Source organism: Lathyrus oleraceus, chromosome 6, assembly GCF_024323335.1.
Source record: "Lathyrus oleraceus cultivar Zhongwan6 chromosome 6, CAAS_Psat_ZW6_1.0, whole genome shotgun sequence".
NCBI classification, from domain to species: Eukaryota; Viridiplantae; Streptophyta; class Magnoliopsida; order Fabales; family Fabaceae; genus Lathyrus; species Lathyrus oleraceus.
This window is the reverse complement of record NC_066584.1, coordinates 16,819,534-16,841,449: the sequence shown is the minus strand read 5'-3', so window position 1 is coordinate 16,841,449 and position 21,916 is coordinate 16,819,534. Positions and strand designations below refer to the sequence as shown.

Here is a 21,916-nt window from a genome sequence, read left to right as displayed (position 1 = left end):
GGTGGGAAACAAAACCCACAACAAATATCTATGATAATCCTCATTGAATTACGCACGTCCTAAATACTTCTTGTTTCATCTCGGTTTCTACAAGAATTCTTATCAAATTACTCGCGACCCAAAGAACTAATATTCATTTATCTCAATATTTACGAAAATCCTCATTGGTCTGCCCAATTTTAAATATTCCTCATTTTCTCGTGACCTAAACATTCTTCGTATTATTTCATTCTCGGTAGAAATCCTCCTCGAAATTTCTATAACGCAAATATTCCTCCTATAATCTCAGCTTTTCTATAAATCCTCATTGGATTGCATAAGAGTTAAAGGCTTCTCATTTTGTCTTGGCCTTCATAGAGTCCTTGTTCGACTCACCCCCAACTTGACATGAATTTAATCATAAGAAAGGCGCTCAACGTGAATGTATTGTTCCAAATTGAACCTCAAATCTCTGCCATCAACATCAATTCCCACCATTCAACCTCTCTAAATGACTAGATGAAGACAATTGTTTCGGGCAGAGCCTATCATAGTATATGGTCCAAATATGCCTATATACCAACTATTAACGGTCAGAATGAGGTTGTGATTGAGACAACGCCTCTAACAAATAGGATTATAAATACTGTCAATGTTCATAATGTTCTTCATAACTTCAATCTCCCATAAACAACAATACAAAGCCTTTGAGTTAGAGATTAAAGATACACACCTTTTATCATTGTGCCTTTCACTTCTTATTCATTTACTGAGTTGAGTCATAGTATTTACAAGTGACATCCTTCGTCAATTTCATACGAAAGCCTCACTATCCAAAATATCTTCTTCCAAAATCACTCATCTAAATCTAACTCGATTCACTAGTTCCTACGAGATTAATTTCATAATAAGATTGGAAAAATAATATTATTGTATGTGAATATAATAAAAAGAAAAAAAGAATAGAAAAATATACAGAGGCACAAAGATGAAAATAGATTAGCCTGAAATAAATATTATTTATATTCATTAAGATGGTGGAAAACATAAAAGAAAAAACTAAATCATTTTCAAGCAATAAAAAAAGTGTTTTGTTTCTAACTATTTAAAGCAAAATTGTTTATGTTAGAGCCTTATCTAACCACAGAGCAATATATTTTGAGATTTTTGTCCTACCACCCCAAATCACGCCCTCTATTTTTTGTATTGGCTAAATTGTCCTTTTCATTATTACTTTATCTTCAAATAATAATTGATCAACAAAGTTCACTCTAAAAAAGTAGTAAAATATAAAAAATTCGGTAATACAGTTAAAATATCTCGTTGTTAATATATCGTAGGCTTATAAAAGACAAAGTTAACTCTATCAGATTTTTTATAAATTCAATATGTTTTATAATTTTATGGATTTTTTAAAATTTTGATAGTTCATATTCGATAGATAAAAAAAAATGAAGTTAACACTATCAGATTTTTTTCTTCAAAAAAATCTGATAAAAACTCATATATTTTTGAAAAATCCAATAAAAATTCATGAAATTCTTCAAAAATTCGATAAAAACTCATAAAAAACCTCCAAATATATGATAGTATATTTGAAACGTCTGATATTTCAAATCCAATAAAAAATATGATTTCACACCGTTTTTTTAAACCGATAAAAACTTGTAGATATTTTTAAAAATCGGATAAAAACTCATGGAATTCCTTAAATATCGGATAAAAACTCATAAATCCCTACAAAATCATGAAATTCCTCAAAAATCCAGTAAAGAATTGTAAATTTCACAAAAATCTAAAAAAACATACAATATTTTTTAGAGACGTAAAAAATCATAAAGTAAAACACTACTCCAGGGGGTGCCATATATAACTAAAGGGTGGAAGGACAAAATCTTGTCCACAAAATTTTCAATTAGGTTGAATTGGGCTAAAAGTAGTTAAGCCCTATATTTGTTAGAGCTCTCACTTTCACATGTACCTCTCATCCCTTCAAAATTTGTAAAATTATTGAAATATTGATTTTTTTTATATCAATGAAGTTTATTTTTGCAAATTTGGCTGAATGGGTTGATTCATCCTTATTCATACTTATACGTAAATATTTAGTTTTAGTGTAGTACTAGTATTTTTACTTCTAGTCATACCTTTTATTTTAACTTTTTTATACATTTAAAATTATTATTTTTATAATATAATTAAAAAAAATCAGATGAATATGAATAATACTGGACACTATAAGTAGAATTTATTTTAATCTTACTTATCAAAATTAATTGATTGTTTTATATGTCATAAATTTTATATTTATACTCACGTGTGATAAAATAAAATAGATATACAATCGAACATAATAGAAAATAGAGTAGCAAACAAGTTAATGGAATCTTTCTCCAATTTAATATAATATGTCTTTGTGGTAATAATTATTATTTATTTATAAACTGAATTTGATTGACTTTAAAGTGAGTTTATAGAAATGAATAGTACAAAACATTACACCTTAAGCCTTGACATATATAACTATGTTGACATCTCAAAAAAAAATCATCTATCATTTGCAGCCATTTAATAAATTATTTAAAATAAAAAAGAAAAATAAATAGTTTGAAAAAAGTTGGGTAAAGTAAAGTCCCTTAAAAATATTATTATAAAAAAAATAAAATGGATAGATTTGGGGTAAAAGAAAAGTGTACAACACAAAAGGAGTAGTATTTGAGGATATGCAAGGTAATCTATAATACAAAATTTTAAATTTATTAGGATTAAATCATAATTAAATATAGTTTTATGATAGATTTATCAGAGTTGAATGATAATTAAATAGATTTCTATTTATTTTGTCATTATTGAAATGTGACTAACCTACCAATGTTTTCCAAAATTTTAAAGATATTTACACAAAAGATAATAAAAAAGGACTACATCAAACAAACAAAACAAAAATAGAAACAATTCTAAATTAAAGTATGAAGAAATAAAAGATTACGTGTATTTTGTATAAAATCATCTTTAATATAATTTGGCATATGATCCATCTAGTGAATTCACTCACAAATAAATCGAAATTTGCAAGCCTTTTGGCACATAGAAGACGTGACAAATTAGATTAATTTTAGTTATGAAAAAAGATAAATATGAACAAATAAAAAGTAATCGGGTTGATTAGATTTTTACAATGGTTTCTCATCAAATCTAAAGTAAAACCAAAATGGATTGGTTCGTTCAATTAGCTTGATGGTGTAGTAATTTTGAATGAGTTGGTTAACCACGTTAAGAAATCCAATAAAGATTGTCTCATTTTTAAGATAGATTTTAAAAAGGCATATGTCTTTTCAATTGGAGTTTTTTGGACTATATGTTTGTTAGTTTTGGTTTTTCTGACAAGTGGCGTATTTGGATGCGTGCATGTGTGTTTTCAAGGAATTTGACTATCTTGGTTAATGAGTCTTCGGTTAAGGAGATAAGTATTCATGGAGGTTTGAAGCAAGGACACTCGTTAACCCCCTTTTCTTATTCTTTTGGTCGTTGAATGACTTATCGATTTTCTCACGCAGACCGTAAATCTTAATCTCTTGTTAGATTTTAGGATAGGTTCTTCGAATTCAGTGTGTTTATGATGCTTTAATCCTAGTCGAAAAATTGATTAGAATCTTTAGACTATTAAAAATATCCTTAGGGGACTTAATTGTGCCTTTGGTTTTTAGGTTAGTTTTGCTAAAAGTAGACTTATTGATATTAATGTGAATCTCAGTTATTGAACTTAACAAGTGACATCCCAAGTTGTTATTATCAATCCCTCCCTATAAACTGCCATGGCCTTTCAGTGGGAGTTATCCTTTCTCTCAAGGCTACTTGGGAACCTCTTATTAATGTGATTTCTAGGCGCTTACTCGCTTGGAAACATATATGTGTTAGCATGGGGAGGGGGAGAGAATGACTCTTCTTAATTTTGTTATGAATGCAATTCCTATTTTCTTTTTGTCTTTCCTTAAAATTCTTCATAAGGTGTGTAAGAGAATTGTTCATATTTAGAGACGATTTATGTGGGACGAGGTCAAGGGTAATGGTAAGATTCCTTAGTTAGATGGACAAATGTGTGTAAACCCAAAAAGGGTGATGGTCTTAGAGTTTGTAACCTCTATAGTTAACCATACTCATATAGGTAAATGGCACTAACGTTTGATTTCAGAGGCCACTAGTGTTTAAAATGATATATTGACTGCTAGATATAGGATTCAAGTTATCTCTTCCAACATAGGGGTACGTGTCTAGTCTTCTGTCAGTTTCTTCTTGGTGGAGAAGGGCCTCTCTCATAAATTCTAAATCCAATAACACTTTTGATTGGTTTGTGGATGGCTTAAGGTGAAAGGTGGGATCTAATATGCTCGTTTATTTCTAAATTGATTTATGGGTGGGGTCATTCCACTTATAGTTACTTTTTACTGATTTTATCATATCTCTAATCCCAAAAAGAATAACATGAGTGAGATTGGTAGCTGAGAAAATTCGACTATGGTATGAAATTTTCAAAGGAGGATACCTCTTTTTTACTATGAGCAAGACTTTGTGGATGACCTTCTCCTAGTTATTCAGGGAATTATCGTTTCTTTTGAGTGTGATCCTTGGTGTTGGTTTCTTGAGGAGGGTGATGTCTACTCGTTGTTTCTGAATATTGTGATTTTTTTATAGTATATTTATGCTATCAGTGCGTCATTTAATACTTTGACTTCTAGTTGGTGTTGTTAAGCCCCCTTTAAAGTGGATATTTTATCTTATAAACATCTCTAAAATAAGATCCCAACTAGGGAGATTCTACTTAAGAGACATGTTATTCTTGAACCTGGTGATCTTTCTTGTAGATTGTGTTGGGTCCATTGAGTTACTCTCTCCCTTGTTTGTCACTTGTAGTATGTTGAAAAAAACTATGGTATACGATTTTTTGGTGGCTAGGGAGGATAATTGTCTTGTCAGGAGATATTATCTTGCTTATTGAGAATTATTTTTCTTAGCGGGTTTGGTTAAGATTAGTGGTGGACTTATAATGATTGGGCGTTTGATAGTGTGGAATATATAGAAATCCTGCAATGACTTCATTTTTACAGGTTTGTTGGTTGATTAGAAGGACATGAAAGATAAAAAACATATATCTTTCTTGGAAATTGTATCTTTGTAGGTCGTCGGCTTATTCATGTTGTTTTTTGGACTGACTTGCGAATTCTATTTTTTACCTAAGTCAATAATGATTCAAGAGTGCAATCTGATTTTCTTAGGGGTGTGGTCATAAGGCGCTCATGGAGGATGTTACTTTATTGATGGTGACTATTTTTCATGGGACCTAACCCGGTTCTATCAATGGTGTTTATGATTTCTCGAAGTTTCTAATTCTTATATCTTTGATTTTTGTATCTTTCTCTTACTTGTTTGTTTATGTGGATTTTTTTGTGCACTACTTATGTCAACTTAATAACTTCTTTTATATATTTAAACCTCGTTTCTACTATTTGTTTCTTCTGTATCTATACTTACCTGTCTTAAGAAAACAATTGATTTTTTAAAAGTTATATAAAAAAATTATTTAAAAAATCAACTTTTTTATTGTATAATTGTTATGCTATAAAACAAGAACAATAGCTACAATGAAAAAATAATATCTAATAATTTAAAAAATATATTAATACAACATGTTTTTTAGGATAAAGTGTGAAATAAAAAATAAAAGAATAATGGTTTGTTTCAATTTTGACTCGAACATAAAAAAATGAACTAAAATATTTAATTTGAATTGGATTGTTCAGTTAGTCGAGACATAGTTTGGTTAAAATTTGCATTATGATTAAAATTTCACAATGTTTGATACCAAAGAATAAAATTTAACCATGTAAGATGTTAGTGCACATGCTTTTATCACCATTTTTCAGAATTGATTGAAAAAAAATCATAAGACAAAATTATGAGATTTTTTTTTATAGTATTATGATACTAAAGCATTATGTTTGAGATGCATAAGGTTAAGGGTGACAATAACGGGAAAATTTTACCCTATACCCCTACAATTGTACCCATACCCCTACATTTAAATTTTTTTGACCAAAATACCCTCATATAAATAGGGTATATTTTCCCTTTCAATTTTTTTTTACCATTTTCGTTGAAGACTTCCGGAGAAGAAAAATATTTGACGTTTTTTCATTGTATACCGGAACACTTAAGAGTAAGTCTTCTGGTTTGGATAATTGTATACCGGAACACTTCTCTAAAGAGTTCCGGTTTGTTGTCTTTAAGGGACACTGAACCGGAAGTCTTTTAGAAAGTCTTCCGGTTTGTATACTTGTATACCGGAACACTTTCTTAAAGACTTCCGGTTTGGATGATGTATACCGAAACTCTTTAAGAAAGTGTTCCGGAAGGCTTTTTGTGTTTTCTACTTACCGGAACTCTTCTTTGAAGTGTTCCGGTACGTAATTTTTTTTTTAATTATTTTTTTAACATTATTTTTGCAGTGGTTCGAAGAAGAGGTGCAGATGGCCGGATTCCAGTCCGCACGTTAGACCGGAGTGCATCTTCATCTGCAGCTGCAGCTGAGCCGACTGGATATCCAGGAGGGCCGTACGATACGTCTCTTTTGGTGAAGTACGAGCATCATGTTGCTCGACATAAATGGTTCGGTGAGGTAAGTAAACAGACTATATTTGAAAATGAATAATAGTTGAATATTTTATAATTTGTTTTCTAATATGTGTTTTAATTGTTTTTAGAAAAGAGGACCAAAGAAAGAGTTGAAGGTTGTCGGACATGGACTGAAGTTGACTTCTAGGGTTCCATTGGCTCTTCCACCACAGATGGAGAGTTGGGTATCTATATCCGGTTTAGCTTCACTGCAGAGAACCAGTCTGAACAAGATAGACACAAATCTTGTCTCTGTATTTGTGGAAAGATGGCATCTAGAGACATCTTTATTTCACATGCCGTTTGGTGAAATGAGCATTACTTTAGATGATGTCGCATGTCTACTTCACTTGCCCATTAGGGGTATCTTTTGGAGTCCTCAGGATGTGACTGAAGAGCTAGCTGTTGAACTTGCTGTTGACTACCTAGGAGTGTCACAGGGTCAGGCACAGTCACATGTTCGGAGCTGCAGGGGGTCGTATTACAAGTTGGAGTGGTTATATGATATATTTGTACATCATAGGGCTGTTTCCAGTTGGGCATATGTGACTAGAGCATATCTATTGATGTTGGTGGGTTCCACCATATTTGTTGATAAGACCTTTACACTTGTAGAGGCACGATACCTCCTTCTGTTTAGGGACTTGGATGAATGTTCAGGATATAGTTGGGGAGCAACTGCACTAGTTATCCTCTACCGATATCTTGGAGATGTGTCCATGTACAATTGCAAACAGCTCGGTGGATATCCTACTCTCCTACAAGTATATAATTTAATTTTGTTAATTAAGTGTTGGATTCATTTTATAAAATATTGTAACTTAATTTGTTTTATTTATTATGTTTTTATTTTGTAACAATGTTGGATTCACGAGTATTTTCCAACTGTTGGAAAAAGAGGGGAGAATTGGAATCCTGCTGGAAACTGTGGTCTTCCCCGAGCGATGAGATGGTCGTATAGACAGGGAGTCCTGAAGGTCGATGATTTACGACCTATTTTGGACGAGCTGACACCTACCGACGTCATCTGGCGACCATTTGAGGATCATAGAGCATGGCGTGTATTTGATGAGATATGTCTTTACAGGGGCTGTTTGAAGTGGGGTGAAACAGTTGTTCCATACTTGCCTGATAGATGTTTATGTCAGTTCGGGTATAGGCAGTATGTTCCATCCCCACCTCTGGATTGTATGATGGCGACGAATATTGATGTTGATTGGATCAGTTACCATCAGAGTGTTGTCGATGTGATCGGTTCATCTACCGTGGCCACCACTCCATCTGAGGTAGAAGACGGTTATCTGGAGTGGTATTATCGTGTTTCCCATCCACGGTTGGTCCCTCCCCATCGTGACGCTCCTAGAGAGGTACCCGTTCCTGTATATGACGTCGGGCCATCTGATCCTGATTGGGCTCGTGTATCTACATTGATTCGTCGCTATCTGAGACAGGTTAATGCTGAAGAGGAAGATCCACAGTTTTCTGATTTATTTGAAGCTTTGCATATTTCTCGTTCACATTGATTATATGTATTAAGCTTTGAATATAATAGACATAATAATATAGATTTCATGTTTTGATTACATAATCATGCTACTACAGGTGTAAGTAATTGCCAATGTTGCATACGTCCTGCAAATCCTAGCATCCAAGTAGTTGCTATATGAGAACGAAATTTCTTCCAATCTAATGTGACCGGTGGCAATGGAAACCCCTCTTTCATGTTAACCTGATAAAGTAAAATAATTAAAAGATTAAGTCATATAACATAAAATATTAACTGAAATAATTAAAATATTTAGACATATAAATACGTACCTGAACCCAATGATTCTGGTTAACAAAACCAATGCAATAAATAGAGACATTTGGTGAATGTGAACTTGTCATCGGAAAGAAAGTGATGCACGGATTGCCTAAACAGACAAGTACAACATTATAACGATTCGCTATCAAGTAACCTATATCTGGTAGACTCATCCATTTTTCAGGTGGCTGTGAACCAAACGATTCTATCATCAAAGATTCTCTCACAGCTGACAACCAATTAGAAAATAACTTGTCATACAAAGTTGACCTATCCTTGTCTATTATTTCCAACCCCAACTCTCTGTGAACCATTGGCCAACCATCCTCACCATATCCATGCAATGATGCAATGACTCTAAATCCACAATTACCATCTGATTCAACATTAACTACATCTTCAATGTATGACCTAATATGATTAGGAAATTGAACAATGAATTGTGGTTGCTTCTTTGATAATTTGATCTTCTTCGAAGTCTGTGATGGTTGAGATTGCCTTTGTGAAGATTGAGATGCCTTATCAACATACTCATGATACGAAGGGTCCCTATAAACATCATAATCTGCTGGTTTTTTCCCTTTCTTCTTCACTCCTCCTTTGGTTTTTATTTTCTTAGGTGGTGGACACAATGTTGTCATTGTTGGGTATGCTAGTTCACATACCCTACTCCTTAATGCCCTTTTCCCAATAACATCTAATGACCTAAATCGTCTCCACAACTCATCCATTGCAGCCGTCATATCCACCTCTGATCCATCATCTTCACCTATCTCTAACTCAACTTCCATAGTTAGTTTCCTCCAATGAACATGAACAACATCAATGGGTATCGGTATACCACCTACTCTGTATCTTCCTAACTCACAAGCACAAGGTAACCCATAAGATGTTCTAAGAGTACAACCACATATTTGCCTGTTAGTTCCAACATAATTAACTCTCAATAACTCTTCAGCAATACGTCTCAAAACAACTCGAGATACGGAACCACGCAAATAACCATAAAAGGGACTTACGTGCGCGTGCTCAACTTCGTAAAAACTCTTTTGAAATGAAGCTCTAATGTTTCCCAGTTGTAACCTCAAGTTGTTATTCATGGCTTCCCAACATTTGACCATGTCACCTATACTGTTTCCTAACATCTGCTTTAACTTCCAATGAGCAGATTCAACCCTAAAAATATCAGATATAAAAAATACCATTAGATATTGAAAATAACACATAAAAAAAACATAAAAATAATATCAGATATAAAAATAACACATACAAAATTATAAGACGTACCGATTAGTCGTTGTGTTACCCAAATGTAGGACTCGATTAATCCATGCTCCAACAAATCTATGCCTATGTGGAGTCAACCATGTGTCTTTCACATTGATCGCGACTTTATGAGTCGAATTTGGGTTACAAACTGCAAGTGCACAGTTCTATCGCGTAGTTTTAAAAGATATCGATCCCACAGGGACTTATGAATCGATATACCGTTATCTAAGGTTACTTCGTAAAGCTAAGGCAGGTAATACTTTGATTGTTTGGGGGAAAAGCTAAAACTAAAATAAGGTCTAAAATAAATATCTAATAAGCAGATATCGGTATGTAATTCGTCGTAATTAGGGAATCAATTCTTCGTTGGTTTCTTGGTTTTAAAATAAATCTTTTCAGTTGACGCTATTGATTAAAAGTTTTATCTCAAACTCTCGCTCTGTTGAATAAACTATGATTTTATATTAACGTAGCTGTCACTTATAGTTAAGTCAAAAACCACTTTTTGAAAACAATAGAATCAGTAGAAACTCTTTTTAAGAAAACACTAATCGTTTAAACACCCTTATCTCAAACTCTCGCTCTGTTGACTTAGGTTATATAATTAAATTCAAATGCTTAACTCTCGTCCTCACATTCAATCTTTAAAAATACTTTTTGAAAAAGGTTAGAATTTAATTAACTCTAAAAATTGCTCTCGCCCTGATCTAGAATTAATGTCCAATTTACACAGTCCAGTCAAAAACTCAAACTCTCGCTCTATTGCTTTTAACTTCTTTATGTCTTTTACTTTCGTACAAAAACCTTGTTATTAAACCTGTAAATTGAGACCGTAAAAAGAGTGATTTTAATTTTAAACTTAATTAAATCAACTTAGTTTTGATTCCTTCATTCCGCTTACTTTACATACCGATACCTAAATAATTTAGCCAGACATACTAAACAGACTTAAATAAATATCATGCATAAACAGATTCATCTCAAGCAAATAATATAAATAAACAATAAAACAAAACATATATAAATTCAAACAATAATTAAAGAACCTGAGAAATTAAATAGCAGTCTTGAACACTCCACCACAGGTCGGTTGGATCTGTTCTTGAATTCTTCAATCAGGCAGAAAAATAAAAGCGAAGGAATAAAAAAACTAGATTCTAACGTAAGGTTAGATCCGGTAAAAGGTACACAATAGTTTCCGGTGTAGAAACTATTGTGCGAAAAATTAATTAAATGCTAGAAAAGAAAATAGAATTGCAAAAGAAACAATATAAAAATTGTAAAAGTAGTATTGTAAAAATATGCTTGAGCTGCTGGAAAAAGAAAAATGCGAACGGCAAAGCAATCTGGAAAAAAGCGTGGAACCGAGAGCTTTCCAAAAAGCTCTATTTATACTGATACTTTCTGTAACGGTTTCCAAAAGTAGTCCGCGTCAAAGGTCTTCACGTAGCGAATGGTTAGGCGTGCAAATAGGACTCAACGTCTCTGAAGGCAAAAATATAGGGGAATGGTGTGACGTCCGTCACACCATGTGTGACGCTCGTCACAGGAGTGTGCAAGGCGTGACGCTCGTCACAGGCACAGCGCCTGTGCCTTTTGGGCTGAGCTTTGGCTTTTGATATTTGCTTCTTTTCATTCCTTTTCGCACCTCCTTTTCTTCCTTTTTTACTTGTGCTTCAAATAAACTACCCGAGATAAATAGAAAGAAAATACCGCGTAATATCTGATAAAATGAAATAAATTAAAGTAAATAATAATATAATTCAATTAAATTGAGTTCTAGAATGTGATACTATTTCATGTTATCACACATAATTAATAAATCCACTATAATCAACACATGCTTGCTCAAGTTGATGCAACCGCTGACCATACTCAACCTCATCACTAGCCCAGACAACTTCCATCCATAATGTGTCTATCGTCTTTTGCAGGTCATTCACCACATGTTGTTTGCATTTGGCACAAACGTTTTTGTTAATGTGAAATCTACATAGCAAATTAATCGAGTTAGGAAACACAACTTCAATTGCTTTCATCAAAGCAAGATCTCTATCTGTCAAAATCACTTGTGGACACATGTCTTTCTTCACAAACAACTCTTTTAATTTCTCCAATACCCAGCAAAAATTCTCTGTTTGCTCAGACTCCATATACGCAAATCCAACAGCAAAAGTCAACTCAGTCGATGTCATGCCAACAATTTCAAACAAAGGTTGTCTATATTTGTTTGTCTTGTAGGTGTTATCCATAACTAACACAATCGGAAATATATTCAACAACTTAACTGAATCAGGATGTGCCCAAAATATCTCTCTCACCACTTCCGAGTCATCCTGTTTTCTACTCCAATACACATATCCTGCATCCTCAATAAGCTTAAACAAATGTTGTATCTCACTCCTTGGACCTCTTGTCTCTTTTTCTATCACACTCTTATGCTTGTATACTTGCGTAATCCGAGTGACATTCTCAGGAAACTTGTCTTGTAAGGAAAGCAAAATGTTTCTAGGTGCTACATGTCTCTTTGCCAAATCAGCGACATGTTGCTTCTCATTTATGGTCAACCTACCAATAAACGAATGACCTTCTAATCTATCAGGTAAACCATGATTATGTAACCCACATTTTACATCAATCTTCCAACCAGATCCATCTTTCGCCGGAGTCGACCTGATTTTAAATGGACATCCACATTTCTTGGACGCACTTTGGGTACCACTATCACTAATCTTGTGTTTCCCACCTTTATCACAATCAAATATTATTTTGTTACTTCTCCCTCTCTTCCCCGTTTCAGTATCTGAACGACTGATAATAACAGTTACTTTATTGTCGATTCCAACCTCTTTAATCCATTTGATAACCTCTTCTCGTGTAACAAATCTTTCCGTCGTCATAAACGCATCAGTAGTATCTACACATATTTTGGGAAGATTTTCCATTTCTGCAAAAAAAAAAAAAATTAAAATTAAAATTAAAAAAAATTAAAATTAAAAAAAAAAACGTACCGGAAGACTTAAAGAAAGACTTCCGGAACACACATAATACATACCGGAACACTTCCCCCAAGAGTTCCGGTTTTAATAAGTGTTCCGGTTTTGATTTTTTTTTATATAAACCGGAACTCTTTCCTTAAGTGTTCCGGTTTGCTTTTTTGTGTGTTCCGGAAGTCATTCCTAAAGTCTTCCGGTTTGGAAAAATACATACCAGAAGTCTTTTTGCAAGAGTTCCGGTGCGAGGGGTGTGAAAGTGTAATTTTTACAATTTTCAACTGAATGGTAAAAATGAAATGGTAAATTGGTTAAAACCAATTAAGGGTAAAATGAGAATTTTTAAATTTTTGTAGGGGTATGGGGTTAATTGTAGGGGTATAAGGTAAAATTTTCCAATAACGGACCGTCCTCCTCGTCTTAAGCCCGCTAAAAAAGACGGGCAAGCCCGTCAAATAAAATTTGACTTAAAAATCTAATAGACTAAGATAGTGGGTTGACTGACGCGGACTTACCCACCTGTTTATTTATTTATATTTTTTTAATAATTAATAAATTTACTTTTACATTTTATTTTATATATTAAAATATCTTTTTATAAAACATTTTTTTAACACGAATGTACATTTAGAAAAATCTTATACTTTGAAGTTAAGTTAGATAACTCATGGAATAATTTGTAGTGTTTTTTTTAAGAGAGATAAGATTTGATTTGGCAAAGAAGAATGCATCACAACCTTTGAATAGTCTAGTTATTAAATCAAAGGCTATAAGTGATTGTACATTGTAACCATCACCAACATCTCAACCCTTAATTTAGTTTCATCCTCCATTCTCACTACAAACTAAAACTTATCCAACCCAATCCTCTCAACCCTCCTTAAACCCTAGCCTCCATTTTCTCCCAAATTCAATTCCATTTCCTCAAGCCATGGCATCCTGCAATCTCTCTTCCTGCAACCTCTCTTCATCCGCTTCTATTTCTTCATTCCCCTCTAATGCCGCCCGCAGAAAAACTTCAAACACCGTCGCTCTCACCCGGAAGAACCGGAACCTTAAGGTCTCCGCCATGGCCAAGGAATTGCATTTCAACAAAGATGGCTCAGCTATCAGGAAGCTCCAGGTTAGTTACTCACAAAAAGGAAAATTTTTGATACTTTTTTTTTAAATTGTATTTTAATGTTTTCATTTTTTGTTTGTGTTTTGCAGAATGGTGTGAACAAGCTTGCGGATTTGGTTGGTGTTACTCTTGGCCCTAAAGGAAGGAATGTTGTTCTTGAGAGCAAGTATGGTTCGCCGAAAATTGTTAACGACGGGGTCACTGTTGCTAAAGAGGTGTGTGTATGCTTGAACCTGCTTTTCAGTTTTGTGATATTGTTTTATATATTGGAACTAGACTAATATGTATGAGGTTAGCGTCTAAGATTTTACTTGAATTATGGTTTTTGGTGAATTATTTATCTTGGGTGTTTGTTTTGATGTTTTTGTTTATGTTTGACTTGAAAAGGTTGAGTTGGAGGATCCGGTTGAGAATATTGGTGCTAAATTGGTGAGACAGGCCGCTGCCAAGACGAATGACTTGGCTGGTGATGGAACCACTACTTCTGTTGTTTTGGCTCAGGGTCTTATTGCAGAAGGTGTCAAGGTAGGATTGTTATGAGCTGTGGACTGAATAAGTAAAACAGTGACTTGTTGGTTTTGTTTGTTTATTGTTGCAGAATTTGGAACTCATTTTGAGTTAAATTTGATAGGTTGTTGCAGCTGGTGCAAACCCTGTGCTTATCACACGTGGAATTGAGAAGACAGCAAAAGCTCTTGTAGCTGAACTTAAACTGATGTCAAAAGAGGTGAAGCATTTTTCTTCTTGTTCTTTTGTGTTTCTGTGTCCTTAATCATGTTTATTTCACAGAGTACGTCAAGCTTCTAATTTATGTGTATTTTGATTTGTTTATTGCTTAACATTTATTTCCTATGAAACACTTACACCTTTAGAACTAGCCTTGTCTTTGTGTCCAAAACCACCTATGCCTGTATAATATGTGTTAGACTACTTAAACAAATATCCAAAAAGATTTTTTTCTTTGCTTCATCACACGTTAACATTTTTTGTACACATCTCACGCATATCTACAAGTTTAAAATGTGTTGAAGCAATGATCACTGAGGGGATTATAGAAATTAAATTTGATTACATCACTTTTAGCTTTTTGGTAGTGGATGAAAGATTCATATCATGTTATATAGTTTTTATAAAGAAGAAAATTTTCTCAACTTAGATGCTCACATATATTTTGATTCTCTATTTGGATCTTTTATAAATGATGTTAATATTTTATTAAATTTGTGTCAACATGATATTGTGTCAGACTGTTAGGTGCCAGTGCTTCATAGATTATTTCAATAATATTTTTTATTGAGAGTTGTGGTCATGTGAATTGCAGGTTGAAGATAGTGAATTGGCTGATGTGGCAGCAGTCAGTGCTGGGAACAATCATGAAGTAGGAAATATGATAGCTGAAGCATTGAGCAAGGTTGGTAGAAAGGGTGTTGTGACACTTGAGGAGGGAAAGAGTGCTGAAAACAGTCTATATGTTGTTGAGGGGATGCAATTCGATAGAGGATATATTTCCCCCTACTTTGTTACTGACAGTGAAAAAATGACTGTTGAATTTGAAAACTGCAAGGTGCGACATTTGTTTTATTTTTCTGCAACTTGCTATTATGTGTGGCATCATCTTATGTATTTACTTTAAATTTTATATGGTATGTAATGTATATTGTGCAGTTGCTGTTGGTTGACAAAAAGATAACCAATGCAAGGGATCTTATTAACATACTCGAGGATGCAATTAGAAATGGATTCCCTATTTTGATCATTGCGGAGGATATTGAACAAGAAGCTTTAGCAACTCTTGTTGTGAATAAACTTAGAGGGTCACTGAAGATTGCAGCACTTAAGGCTCCTGGATTTGGAGAACGCAAGAGCCAGTACCTTGATGATATTGCCATTTTGACCGGAGGTTTATAGATTTAAATATTTAATATCTGATTATTCTCTTAAATTTGGAAGTGTGTAGTTTCTCCTTGTGTTATTATGTTTTGGTCCAGCTGTTGGTAACAATATGTATCTTTCCCATTCACTTACAGGTACTGTTATCAGAGAGGAGGTTGGCCTTACCTTAGACAAAGCTGGGAATGAGGTTCTGGGCACTGCTGCCAAGGTGGTTCTAACCAAAGATACAACCACAATTGTTGGTGATGGAAGTACCCAGGAAGCCGTTACCAAGAGAGTTTCACAAATTAAGAACCAAATTGAGGTTTCCCTCTCTCTTCTGCCTCACCTCTCGACCCCCTAAAAAATTGTTTGCACTGTTTGTGCAAGGCTTTTTGGAGACTTTGTTTACAAAGAGTAACTAATGATACACTCAACAAATGAGAAATATTTTGGAGTTTAAGCTGATTGATATTAATTTACAATACACTAGGTAGATAGTTATATAGTTAACCAAATGTGTATATGTATGTACACATGCATAGTAGTCATCATATATAAGGAGAAACACTGTAGAGTCGGTACATATAGTAGAGTACGGGAGATTCACATCGTTACCCAGGGTCTAACAAAATGTTTACATATTATACAGGCTGCAGAACAAGATTATGAAAAGGAGAAGCTAAGTGAAAGGATTGCAAAACTGTCTGGTGGCGTGGCTGTTATACAGGTATTGTTCCTACCCAAGTCTCCCAACTGAAATTTTATAATATGCCGGCTTTTAACATCTCTGCAAGTCATAAAATAGTGGAAGTTTTGTTATGAGTTAAATAGTGCAAGTTTTGTAATGAGTGTAGGTTGGTGCACAAACTGAGACAGAACTCAAGGAAAAGAAATTGAGAGTTGAAGACGCTCTTAATGCTACAAAGGTGACTTTATCTTTCCCAAGATGTTCATTAAGTAATTATTTTTCCTGTACTAAAAGCTAGTTTTTTCTCGACTTTCAGGCAGCTGTTGAAGAGGGTATTGTAGTTGGTGGTGGGTGCACTTTGCTCAGACTTTCATCCAAGGTGGATGCAATCAAGGCTACCCTTGCAAATGATGAAGAAAAAGTGAGTCATTATTAGATATTTCAAGAACTCAAGTTTGATACTGAAAGAAACTCAAATTTTTTGTTTATGGAAAAATTTCCTGACTTGGTTTTACCTTATTCAGTGATATCGTTATTTATTATTTAATCTTCTGACTCTGATTGTGGCCTTACCACTACAATATGGTGCAGGTTGGAGCCGACATTGTTAAAAGAGCTCTTAGTTACCCTTTGAAATTAATAGCTAAAAATGCTGGTGTAAATGGCAGTGTTGTTAGTGAGAAGGTATATAAATCGGCTAAATTTGGATCTTGTTAGTCACATTGTGCTTGTGCTGATGTAGCTTATGTATTGGATAGGTTCTGTCAAATGACAATGCAAGATTTGGATATAATGCTGCCACGGGTAAATATGAAGATTTAATGTCTGCAGGGATCATTGACCCAACAAAGGTGATTTATTGATTGACCACTGCATTGTTTTTACTTCAACTGCATGTGGATTTACAGCTATCTCTAGTAGCCAGTCTAATAAATTCACCTTAGCTTGGAGAGCACCAAATACAGTTCTTAAATCATTCATACTGTTGCTAACTTAGCTTGGAGTACCAAGCACAATCCTTAAATCATGCATACTGTTGCAAACTGGAAGGTGTATTAGGCACAATACCTGGATTGTTTTATGATCCTTAGTTTATTGTCTTGGGAAATTGGAGTGTATTTTGTGCATGTTTCTGTCTGACTTCCATGTGTGTAAATGCTCCATAACAATGATAATGACAATATGCTATTAATGTTTGAGATGAAACTTTGATAAACTAAAGCATCCTACTCTTGCACAGGTTGTCAGATGTTGCCTGGAACATGCGGCCTCTGTTGCCAAAACCTTCTTGATGTCAGACTGTGTTGTTGTTGAGATAAAGGAACCCGAGTCTGTAGCTGCTGGCACCCCCATGGACAATTCAGGTATGTAGTTTGAACATCTGTTCAAACCATTTTTGAGGCTGCAGTATTTTGATGTTTCTATTGCATGTCAATTATGAAAATGAATTTACTATATCTCTATAAAAAGAGATAGTGATATTTTAATTAATCCTGAAAATTGAAAATATTTTATAATTTTTGTTCTTGTGAAATATCATGTAAACCAAGTCTTTTTGTTCTCAACCATACAATATCATAATTTATTCCCATTTTTCTGTGTGACTCTTCTGTCAACTAAGAATCTTGAATTAAAAGGTGCAAAATATGATTTCAAATATAGGGAATCTCACATACATTTGTGTAAAATATTGTTGGCTGACTCTGACTTTCTCTTCTCCCAGGATATGGTATGTAGAGGCACTAAATTGAAGTGTGACAAACCTTGTTTACTGGCACTAAATTGAAGTGTGACCAACATTGTTTCCCTGATTTTCCTCCAATGTAATATGAAATCTACAAGTGGAAACAATCCAACAAAAATGTAATACAGACGCCTGTAGTGTAGTGAACCAGCCAGAGTGACATTTTTGTTTTTCTGAAGTTAATAATTGAAAAAGGTTTTGCGTATCACTCCCCCTTGAGATTTCACTTTTATTTGAACTGTTTGTTTTGTAACGTTCCTGGAACATGCCTTTGATTGTGACGAGACTGTTTTGCAATGTCTTGGTGATCCCTTACTTGAGTTCTCTATTCAATGGTGAGGGATCTGATGTTGCCAAATCAAACCACTTGGAATCCTTCTGTTATTTGGCTTTTCTTTTGTCCCGAAGTTGATTCTGAACTGGCAACCTCTTAGACTTTAGTGTCCATTAGTTATATTTATTTCCTCACCCGCCATCCACTGCATTCGCAAGCTTCAGCTGAAGCTTGCTCCTCTTCTCTGTCACTTTTCTCTGAAAATTTTAAAACTTATTGAAGAAAACTTCCATCTATGGCATTAATAGATCGGGCCGTATGTTAATGCTCATGATCTCACGAGTGCATTGTTTGTCTTTGTGCTCCTCTTAAATTTCTCATTGATGATGTTTGTCACACAACAAGGAGTAATCTTGATTATGTGGCATGTCATATGCCTGATTAAATGCTCCTATCTTGGTTTCATTCAACTGTATTAAGTGAAATGCGCACATGTGTTATGGTTGTGCTCATGCTTAGGAGCTCTATAGGATGGACTCTTGGCATATTTTCACAAATGAACCTGCTACAACTTTGCTCTAACATGCTCACAAATTTATCTATATGAGATTATCTCCTTTGCATTTGCAAAATTGGAGATGTTATCCCTAACAAAAATCATATTGATGTGATTTTAGAAAGTCTGTCTTCAAATTATGCTTCTGTAGTATATGTTCTTGTAAGCAAGTTTGATATCATGGATGTTGATTAGGTTGAAGTTCTTCTTTTGGTATATGAACTTCATTTGGAAAAGTTCAAGAAACAAACTCTCATTAATGTTGCTTCTTTGAATCTTACTAACACTTACGAATGACATTTGACTCATCCCCAATGGGCACCTGCAAATTTACCCACAACGGATAGAGTAAAAACCTGTAAACATGGGTACGGATATGGGCTCGAGTAATTATCCATAAAAAAAAATGGGTGCGAGTACGGACACCTTGCTACCCAACCCGTCCCATACCCGCACACTATATATTTATGTAATTTTATTTAAATTTATATATTTTAGTTTATATTATTATTATAAAATGTATGTCTATCAATTATAAAATGTATATTAATGTTAAGCCATTACATATTTAATATAAGTGTTTGTTTATTTCAATAACAAATTGTTTGAATTTTTTTTAATATTTTTAAAAATTTAAAATTATATGATATTTTATAATTGTTCTATTTATTTTTAATAGGAATGCGAGTCACAGGTACGGGTATGAGTACTTACATACCCATAGGGCACGATTACAAGTATTAACTTTGGCACCCAAGTGGGTATGGGTTCGGGCACGAGGATTTTTTTAAATCGCGTGTATGGGGATGAGTATTATAGTACCCTATCCAAATCCTATCCATTGTCATCCCTACTAACACTTCTCCTGCACCTATTCTATTAATTCTGTTGAAATACAAGAGACTAAGAGACATTTGAATAAACCATGTGTTTTGAAAAACACTACAGAGAGATTTTATTATATATAGAGACATTATAACTAATTACATGATATAGTCGATGTAGGACTATTCGATATACAAATATTCTTAATATTATATTTACAAATATCAACACTTCCCCTCAAGCTTGAGCATATAAGTCAAATGCACCAAACTTGTTACATATATAATTAGTTTTGGGGTTTCGCAGAGATTTTGTAAACACGTCTGCTAATTGATCATTAGAGTTGACAAAGTTTGTGACGATGTCACCTGATTCGATTTTCTCTCTGACAAAGTGACAGTCAATCTCAATATGTTTGGTCCTCTCATGGAAGACTGAATTTGAAGCAATGTACAATGTGGTTTGATTATCACAAATAAGTGTCATTGGTCTTGCTTCTTCAATTTGAAGTTCCTTGAGCAACTGTTTTAACCAAATAAGTTCACATGTTGCCATTGTCATGACCCTATACTCTGCCTCGGCGCTTGATCTTGCAACTACGTTTTGTTTCTTACTTTTCCAGGATATAAGGTTTCCTCCAACAAGTACACAATAATCAGAGATGGATCGTTTATCAATGGGTGATCCTGCCCAATCAGCATCAGAGTATCCAACTATCTGAGTATGTCCTTTATCTTCATACACTAGACCTTTTCCTGGAGCACATTTGATGTATCTCAGAATTCAAATAACATCATCCATGTGTTCCTGACAAGGGGAGTTTAAGAACTGACTTACCACACTAACTGCAAAAGAAATGTTTGGACGAGTGACTATGAGATAATTCAACTTTCCAACCAATCTTCTATACCTTCCTGAGTCAGATAGAGGTCCCCCATGATTGTGTAGTCGTTTGACACCTGGATCCATAGGAGTATCAATTGGTTTAGCATTCAACAAACTTGTTTCTTCCAAAATATCCATAGCATATTTCCGTTGAGAAATCACCAAACCATATATAGATTGAGCTACCTCAATACCCAAGAAATAACGAAGTTTACCAAGATCTTTTGTCTGAAATTGATTTGAGATGTTGCTTTAACTGGAGTATACCCTGCTGATCACTACTAGTTATGACAATATCATCTACATACACAATAAGATAAAAACACCATTGGGCTGAGTGACGATAAAAAACAGAATGGTCAGCTTCACTACGGACCATACCAAACTGTTGTACTACAGTGCTGAATCTGCCGAACCAAACTTTCGGAGATTGCTTAAGACCATAAAGAGACCTGTGTAACCTACACACCATATTCGATGACCCCCCCTGAGCAACAAATCCAGGTGGTTGCTCCATATATACTTCCTCTTCAAGATCACTATGTAAAAAAGCATTTTTGATGTCAAATTGATGAAAAGGCTAATGTTGAATGACTGCAATGGCTAGAAGAAGTCTAACAAATGTCATCTTGGCTACAGGAGAGAAGGTATCACTATAATCCAATCCAAAAATCTGAGTGTATCCTTTGGCTATCAAGCGAGCTTTAAATCGATCAATCTTATCATCTGGACCAACCTTCACTGTATAAAGCCAACGACAACCCACTAAAGATTTCCCATGGGGTAGAAGAATCAGTTCCCAGGTACCACTGCTTTGAAGAGCACATATTTCATCAATCATTGCTTGCCTCCACTCAGGGTTAGACAATGCTTCACATGGAGTTTTAGGAATAGAAACAGAAGACAAAGAAGACAAACAAGTATACTGCAAAGGGGAAAGACGATGATAACATAAATCAATATAATGTGGAGAAGGATTTCATGTTTGAGCTATACCTTTTTGAAGGGCAATCAGAAGATCAGACTCAGGTTGCAGGATCAGATCCGGTGATGGTGGAGGCGTCGGAGGAGAGTCTGTAATGACCTCAGGGACAAGTATGACCTCAGGGACAGGTATGACCTCAGGGACAGGGACGACATGCGTTGAGTGACGACGTTGATATGTTTGAAGTTATCGAGAAGTGGGTGGGTCAGGAGCCCTAGACCGATTGGGGATAATGGTAGACGGGGCA

The 21,916-nt window shown here is 34.4% G+C and overlaps 1 protein-coding gene across 1 annotated transcript; it reads left to right on the top strand.

The window, feature by feature from the left end:
* Positions 1 to 13,484: 13,484 nt before the first annotated feature.
* On the top strand, positions 13,485 to 18,352 carry LOC127098200 (ruBisCO large subunit-binding protein subunit beta, chloroplastic-like). Its single transcript, XM_051036727.1, has 14 exons — positions 13,485 to 13,840; positions 13,927 to 14,052; positions 14,225 to 14,362; positions 14,469 to 14,564; positions 15,159 to 15,401; positions 15,503 to 15,737; positions 15,865 to 16,034; positions 16,362 to 16,439; positions 16,567 to 16,638; positions 16,717 to 16,821; positions 16,992 to 17,084; positions 17,159 to 17,251; positions 17,641 to 17,764; positions 18,124 to 18,352. Exons 1-14 carry the CDS (start codon positions 13,649 to 13,651, stop codon positions 18,135 to 18,137), a joined length of 1,779 nt encoding a protein of 592 aa, XP_050892684.1. The 5' UTR covers positions 13,485 to 13,648; the 3' UTR covers positions 18,138 to 18,352.
* Positions 18,353 to 21,916: the final 3,564 nt, after the last annotated feature.

Coding starts and splice junctions, on each gene's coding strand:
- LOC127098200 (XM_051036727.1), top strand. CDS start 13,649: ATGGCATCCTGCAATCTCTCTTCCTGCAACCTCTCTTCATCCGCTTCT. Junction 14,053..14,224: donor GGGTCACTGTTGCTAAAGAG/GTGTGTGTATGC, acceptor TGACTTGAAAAG/GTTGAGTTGGAGGATCCGGT. Junction 14,363..14,468: donor TTATTGCAGAAGGTGTCAAG/GTAGGATTGTTA, acceptor TAAATTTGATAG/GTTGTTGCAGCTGGTGCAAA.